We start from the raw sequence: 8,336 nt of genomic DNA, 5'->3' as shown, positions 1-8,336 counted from the left end.
GGCGTTAATGCCAGACTAAGGAGTTTATATTTATTCTAGAGATGATAGGGGGTCACTGAAAATTTTTACTAGAGTTCAGGGAAGGTGATAATTATGGGAGGAGAATCCAACAAGCAGGGTTTAGCCCAATGCCATATCAAACCTCCTGGCTGAATTTAAAGGGGATACCCTTAAAATCTATCAAGAACTGTCTAGAAAACAGGGAAAGAGCCATGTTTAGAAAATCTACTTAGTGTCTATAGAAAACCACCTAGAAAGGATGATGTTCTTCAGTCATTTTCAGTTGTGTCTGACTCTCTATGACTCCATTTGGGGTTTCCTTGGTAAAGACACTGGAGTGGTTTGCCATTTCTTTCTCCAGCTCATTTTACCAATGAGGAAATGGAGGCAAGAAGGGTTAAGTGACTTGCCCAGGGTCACGCAACTAATAAATGTCTGAGGCTGGTTTTGAACTCAGGTTCTCCTGACTCTGGGCCGGGCACCCTACACACTCTGTCATTATTAGGGAAGGCAGGGGCCCAGCCTTTGGAACCTTCTGAGTTTCTTGATTTGTAGGTTATCAGATATATAAGATTTTATATGTATAAATAAATATGATAATCATATCTGTATGATTAGAGCTATAGGATATATAAGCTATGTATATCTTACAAGATATATATATATATATATATATATATATATATATATATATATATAAGATTTGTCCATAAGTTTGGAGCTAGAAGATACCTTTATTGATGCTCTAACCCAACTCTCTTGATTTAAGTGTTAAAATGGAGGTTCAGAGAGAACAAGGAACTTGCCTAAGAACACCCAGATAAAAGGTAGAGGAGGCAGATTTTGAACCCAACTCTAAATCCAAGTCTCCTTCCACCTTGTTCTAAGCCAGCTGTTCATGACAACATCCAGAAAGTCAATTCTTTAAGACTTGACCTGGTCCTTTTGTCCCTGGACTCAGTCCCTCTTTACACATCTGTGTGCTGGGAGCCTCTGGTGGCTGGAGGAGAGGAGGGTCCTCGGTGGCTGAGGCTGCCCCCCCATTCCCCCAGGGGGGGCTGAATGGCCTGCGTGATGTCCAGGGGAGGTTTGCTCCTATACCACGTGGTCAGGAGCTGGTTCACCTGCTCCTGGTTGGCGATGCCACGCAGGAGATCTTTCTTGCCTTCCTCACCTTCCTGGCCTTCAGTCTCTGGCCCGCTCTCCCAGGGGCGGACTCCGTCTCTCTGCGGGGCAGCCAGCCCTCGTGCCTTCATCTCACTTCTCATGCTGTCAAAAAAGTGCAGGACACACTTGTGGGCAAAGTCACGCGCGTGCTCACAGCACGTCTCATCAAACAGCTTCTGCTCCAGGTCTACATAGTTACTCCAGTAGCGCCGCTGAATGAGGAGGGTCTGGTCAAAGCAAGGCTGCAGAGAGCGGGCCAGGAAGGCCATCACGATGAGCATCAGCATGATGCTCCAGCCAATTGCCTAGGAGAGAGAGGGAGAGAGTGACCTAGTCCACCAAGACACAGAAAGTTGGGTTGTATTCTGTTCCCCAGATCTGGTGTGCTCTTTCTTCCTCCTCTACTTTTGCAAACCTTTTACCACTGGGACTTCCACTAACTAGCCAGATCTGACACCTTGGGCACATCAACTCATTTGCCTGGGTCTCCTTTTCCTCATCTGCGAAATGGGTCCATTACTACTATCCCTGCCAATACCGATGAAGTAATATATATGGAAGCATCCCTATATAGGTAATGACTTTGTAGACCATAAAGCACTCTATAAGGGTTGGAGATTATTATCATAGTCAGAGAATCTCAGGACTGGAAGGATTTAGAAATCACTTAGTCCAGCCCTCCCTCATTTTACTAAGTCCTGGAGAAGAGAAATGGCTTGTCCAAGCTCACACAGTGAGTCTTTCCAAGGACTCTGGTCTCTTGACTCCCAGTTCTCATTCTATGGCATCAGGATGTACCTATTTGACAATTAGTCTGCCAATTAGTGGTTTTGTCTAGTTAATTCTCTCTTCACGTGTGTGTCCCATCCAATCCATCTCTTCAGTGATACTGAGCCCCTTAAGGGCAGAGGAGGCAGCATGTGGCTGGACTTCTGGATCTGAAGCCAGGAAGCCCTGAGTTTGAAGTCTGCTTCAGATATTTCTACTTTAATTTAGAGCTCTAACGACAAAGCTGTCTGTGTGTGTGTGTATGTGTGTGTGTGTGCGTGTGCAGAATGATTCACATTTATATGTTAAAATATCCAACACTTGCTAAACACTAATTGGTCACATTTCCTTGGGTAGTGGTTACTTGACTGCCTTGGCTTTCAGTTTCCTCATTTGTGACATAAGAGGCTTATACTTGATGACTTTTAAGGTCCCTTCTGGCTCTGAGCTTCCCCTGAGGCACAGTGGCTGGGACAACTGGACTTGGAGTCAGTAGAACCCGAGTTTGAATCCTGTGTCAGACAATCTGTGTGATCCTGGGCAAGTCATGTAACTCCTCAGCCTCAGTTTCTTTATCTGTAAAATGGGCATACCAATAGCCCCTACTTCACAGGGTTGTGATAAGGATCAAATGCGATCATATGTGTAAAGCACTTTATAAATGCTAACAAGCTATTTCTCCTTCCTTCCTTCCCCTCTGACTCCTGCACAAAGCACTGGCTAAAAGGATTTATTACCTTGTGTGTAATTTAGAGCTCTAATGACAGAGCTGTCTTTTTTTGCCTATTTCTTGTTCTGGGAAGGGGAGGTCCTAACGTTAGCCCAGTGTGGGGGCAGTCTTGCTTTTTAATATCTAATTATTTTGATGTTTTTTCAGTCGTGTCAGACTCTCTGTGACCCCATTTGAGGGCTTCTTGGCAAAGATATGGAGCAGTTTGCCCATTTCCAGCTCATTTTATGGATGAGGAAACTGAGTCAAAAAGGGTGAAGTGACTTGCCCAGGGTCACTCAGCTAGTAAGCTAAATAAGGTAGGAAGATCAATTTGAACTCACTAAGGTGTCTTCCTGACTCTAGTCCCACCCAGCTCCCCCAACATCCAATTATATACTCCTTCAAATACATTGAAGATGCTTCTGATCTACACTTAAAGATGGACACTTTGGGTTTGCTCCGCCAGGACAGGTTTGTATTTGGACCATTTAAACTATTTCACTATGTTCTTCCTTATGGCAGGCATTTGTCTGAGACCTGGTTAGGATCAGAGTGACTACCAGAAGAGAGAGAAGAGTCAAGCTATCTCAAACTCACTAGCCCTCAGTTTCCTTTTCTGTAAAAGGGGTTTGGATTATATGATCTCTTAGATGCCTTTAAATTATTTTTTCTAACCCTTACCTTCCTTCTTAGAATCAATACTGTGTATTGGTGCCAAGGCAGAAGGGCAGTAAGGGCTAGGCAATGGGAGTTAAGTGACTTGCCCAGGGTCACACAGCTGGGAAGTGTCTGAGGCCAGATTAAAATCCAGGACCTCCTATTTCTAGACCTAGTTCTCAATCCACTGAGCACTTACCTGCTCCTAGTGCCTTTAAATTCTCAATCAATGGGCCTGTGATCTGTAAAATGGGGATAATAATTCTAGACATGCTTCTATCATAGTGTAGCAAAAAACCCAAAACATTTAATTAAAAAAAAAAAGTTGAATCTGTGTCCTTGACTCATTGACCTCCTGCAATAAAATGTCAAGCAAGGACTTGACCCAGAATTGGGGCTTGGGAAGTTAGGGTGAAAGGGCCAGAAGATCTCTGAATTACCTGTGACAGGCAGCGCAGGTACCGGGACACAGCCTTCCGGGCAGGGTTGTCTCTCACGAAAGCATCTTCTTTGCAGGGCACTTTGGTGAGGAAGAGTTGGACATCACTGGCTGTCATATTGGCAAAGTCTGCAAACTTCTCTGGATCTACTGAACTGCTAAAGGCACAGATAAAACATTTCCCATCCAGGAGGGTGAGGAGGATCCAGACCATGGGGGCAGCCAGGGCCCGCTGCAGGACAGAAGAACACATGTACCTGTGCAGGGTGGGCAGGAGATTGGAGAGAGATGATCAGGGTCCTGAGTATCCCAGGGGCCAGAGACAGCCAGAGTTCATAGGAGCAGAGATGTAGAACTAGAGAGACCTTAGAGACCATTAAATCCAGCCTGCTCTTCTTTTTTTAAACCATTAATTTCTAAGAATGGATACTCAGTTTCAAGTCAGAAGAGAGGTAATAACTAGGTCAGTGATGGAGAACCTTGTAGAGGGGTGAGTGATGTGAGAAATGTCCTCAGGTACTTGTGGAAAGGGTGGAGGAGCAACTTGTCCCTCCATCCTTTTGGCTTTCTAGTAACAAACTGGCATACTCTGTGCTGAGATGACAGCACATGTGCCCATGGAGAGGGCTCTGAATGCCCCTTCTGGCACACATGCCATAGGTTCACTACCATGGTACTAGGCATTTGAGGTTAGGTGTTTACACAGTTAGGAAGTGTCTGATGTCAGATTTGAACCCAGGACCTCCCACTCCAGGCTTAACTCTCTACAGATAACTCTCTATCCACACTAGCTACCCCTAGCTCCTTTTTATAGATGGGGAAACTGAGGCACAGAAAGAAAATTAAGTGACTTATCTAAGGTCACATAGCCAATAAGTATTAGAGGTGGAATTTGAAACCAGACCTTCCTGATTTCAAATTCAATATGCTGTCCTAACTAGATATGGCAGGCTATAGGAAAAATTGATGGAAACCCTCTCCATTCTCCACTCTAAACTTCAAATGCCCAATCTAAAAGATGCAATGGCAGAGTAGGGAATGCTGAGGAAGATTGATGAAGTCCTCTTCTGGATTCTGAATAACTTAGCCTTGCTTCATCACTATGAGCAGGAGGAAGGACATAGCTTGCTTATGCTTCTTGGAATTTTTGGTCTAGATATTTGCTGCTACTGTGTTATTTCCAGGGACATGAGACCCTCTCTGTTCTAGGCTCTTTTTAAAGACTTTTCCAACTCCAATATCTGGAGCCTCTGGCTCACCTTCCCAATTGCTGCCCCAGACTCCTCTCTTAGCCTGGCATCCAACATCCTGCTCATTGCCAAGCTGACCCCAATGGCAGCAACAGCAGTCATAGTTAGTCAACAAGCATTTATTAAGGTTGACTAGGTTCCTGGCACCATGCTAAACACTTTGGAATATGAAGAAAGGCAAAAACAGGCCCTACCCTCAGCTTACATTCTAATGAGGGAGACAACATGCAAATAATTATGTACATGGGAGATTTATGCAGAGTAGAGGGACAGCAATCTCAGCGGGAAGAAACCACAGACTAACCATTGTCGTTCATGGGTTTTCCGTTTGTGTCTGCCTCTTTGTGCCCTCTTTTGGGGTTTTGTTGGCAAAGATATTGGAGTGGTTTGCCATTTCCCTCTCTGGCTCATGAATTCAGGTCTTCTTGACTCCAGACCTGGCACTCTAGCCACCATGCCACCTAGCTGCCCAACTAATGGCAAGAGGGACCAGCAAAGACCTTCTGCAAAAGGTGGGATTTGTCCTGAACCTTGAAGGAAGCTGGGTCACTTCCACACCAAGGTGAGGTCTCGGTGACTACAGAATAATGGAAACTCACTTTTATATCATCATTGTCATCTTAACTTGCATGCACAGACCACTTTCCTTCCTGCAGGCTTGTGAGATAGGGTGTGTAAGTATGACTTCTGTTTTATAAATAAGCAAATTTACAGGGGTGAAATGATTTGCCCAAGGCCATGACCCAGACATATAATGGGAGTCCTTCCAGGTGTTTATCATTTGATTTTAGCCTTCTCTGCCTAGTAAGAACAGGCAGCTAGAGGCACACTGTGGTGCTGTGAATAGAGTACCAGATCTAGAGTAAGGAACCTGAGTTCAAATCTGACCTCAGACGCTTACTAGTTGTGTGATCCTGGGCAAGTCACTTCACCCTGTTTGCCTCAGTTTCCTCATCCATAAAATGATCTGGAAAAGGAAATGACAAATTGCTCCATTATCTTTGCCAAGAAAACCTCAAATAGGGTCACAGAGAGGCAAAAATAACTGAATTGATTGAACAGCAACAACAAAGGTTTGTATAACATTCAGCTAGCATATAGAGCAACGACGGCAAATCTTTTAGAGACTGAGTGCCCGAATTGCAATTCTCATGCCATATATGAACCCCCCTTCTTACCCCAGACAGAGGAGGGAGGAAGCACTTCCACTGGGCTGTTGGGCAGAGGGGTGGGTGATGAGAGAAATGTCCTCAGGCTCATGTGGAGAGGGGGAGGGGAGCACCCCCTCCAGCACACATGCCATAAGTTTGTCAGCATGGTTAAAGAGTATACATATATACAACATGGGATCCCTCAACTGCATGGCCTAGAAACATAACATATGTATTGGTGCTTGTAACAACGTTCTATACATATGTTACATACAAATAAATAACGTGTAAAAGACACAAAAGTGTGACTGGTCAAAATGATGCCAATGGAAGAAAGCAGAAGTAGACATACCTCTACTATATTAAAAAGCAACAAAAATGGATAAGTGCATAGAAAAGATATTGTAGCCAAAGATACTGGAAAGGGACACAGTGAAATACTGTTTTCTTATATACATAAATATATAATTTAATGTCATACATAAACAGATATATAATCTTTTTAGCAAATTTCAGATAATTTGGAGTTCATGATTTTCTCCCTAATTATCTTTATTTGGTTGGGGTTTTTTTGTGGAAATTATTATTGTTTACGATGAAAACTCTAGGAAATAAATAAAATATTCATAGTGTATAGGTCATTCATATTATATATAGCATATACAACATGTATCATAATAGTGAATAATATGACACTTCTTATTCAGTTGACTCCAGTTAGCCAATGAACTTTCATTAGGCATCTGTATGTTAAGCACTGTAATAAGTACTAAGGGTAGATATATAAAGACAATTAATAAATCCTTATTTTCTGTTTTAGAATCAATATTGTGTATTGATTCCATGGCAAAAGGTAAGGACTAGGCAATGGGAGTTAAGTGACTTGCCCAGGGTCACAGCTAGGACATGTCTGAGGTCAAATTTGAACCCAGAACCTCTGGTCTCTAGTCCTGGCTCTCAATCCACCTAACCCTCCCCCAGACAAAATAAAAAAAAAAATCCTTATCTTTAAGGACCTTCCATTCTATCTATTAAGTTCTACGTAGCCCCAAGAGTACTTCTATGCTAAATCTTTTCTAATTGTTTATCTTGCTGTGTATAATATGTATAGTGCAAATAGCACATATAATAAGACTAGGGAGGGAGAACAGAGAAGAAAGGAAGGAATTGAGAAGGAGAGAAAGTAGGAGGGAGGGACAAAAGGAAGAGAGGATAAGAAGAAAAAGAAGGGAAGAGAGAGAGAAGGAAAAGAAAGTAGGAAGGGAGGGGGCTGGGGAGGGTGGGAGGGAAGGAGGGCAGAAAGGGAGGATGAGAAAAGAAGAAGGGGAGAGAGAAGAGCCAAAAAGGGAGGGAGGGATGGAATATGGGAAGGAAGAACAAGAGAGAAGGAAGAAAGAAAGGGAAGGAAGGTGACCTACTTGACAATGCCTGGGTCCTTCTTCCTTCTTCCCATGGGTCTCCTCCACTCCTCAATCAACACCACAGACTGCCTGTTGGCGATGAGCCCACAGAGGAAGAGGGCCAGGGGTGGTGTGAACATGAGGCCCAATCCATAGAGGGCATTGTACCGGGGCAGGCAGGGACAGTTGAAGTCAAAGGAAGAGTAAATCTTCACAGTAGCCACAGCCAAAATAAGGCAGATCCCATTCATTACAGACTCTGAACTGGATTGGAAGTACTGGAAGATCATACGAAATTTATCCATGGTTCTAAGTGCTGTTTGAGGGTCCTTAGGGTCTGACTTCTCTTAGACTCCACCCAACCAGTGGGTCTTCTGTCCTAGGCTTCCAGGGTAAAGCTAAAGGGCAAAGGCAGCTTTCAGCCTCCCCAGGTCCTTCTTCCACTCCAGTGGCCTCTTCCAAGTAGCTTTCCTAGCAGTCTTGGCCCTACTCCTTCCCCTCTAATGGTCTACTCTTGGCTTCAAGTGTTTTCTTGGTCTAATGCCACAGGAAAGAAACTTTTCTTTTCTACCAGCTGTACCTGGAGATAAAGAATGACCTAATGATTCACTGTCTCTCAGGAGCCAGGCCTATTCAAATAGCCTGGTTCCTGTCCCTGTCCCCTCCCAGGAGCCCAGGTGGGGTGATGTAGGTGGAAGAAAGAGAGAGGGTTGGGTTTCTTTGAGGAAAATGGTGTAAGCACTCAGGCAGTTACCACCCCCATTTACCAAGATTACCTCCAAATAGATATAT

At 43.9% G+C, this 8,336-nt stretch overlaps 1 protein-coding gene across 1 annotated transcript; it reads right to left on the bottom strand.

The window, feature by feature from the left end:
* Window positions 1–968: 968 nt before the first annotated feature.
* On the bottom strand, window positions 969–7,849 carry CALHM3 (calcium homeostasis modulator 3). Its single transcript, XM_056825792.1, has 3 exons — window positions 7,563–7,849; window positions 3,745–4,000; window positions 969–1,472 (listed from the first exon to the last, which is right to left on the bottom strand). The coding sequence occupies exons 1-3, from the start codon at window positions 7,847–7,849 to the stop codon at window positions 969–971; spliced, it is 1,047 nt and encodes a 348-aa protein (XP_056681770.1).
* Between the last annotated feature and the right edge of the window lie 487 nt (window positions 7,850–8,336).

The sequence above is a fragment of the Monodelphis domestica genome, chromosome 1 (assembly GCF_027887165.1).
Source record: "Monodelphis domestica isolate mMonDom1 chromosome 1, mMonDom1.pri, whole genome shotgun sequence".
NCBI lineage: Eukaryota > Metazoa > Chordata > Mammalia > Didelphimorphia > Didelphidae > Monodelphis > Monodelphis domestica.
This window is presented reverse-complemented; position numbering and strand designations above follow the sequence as displayed.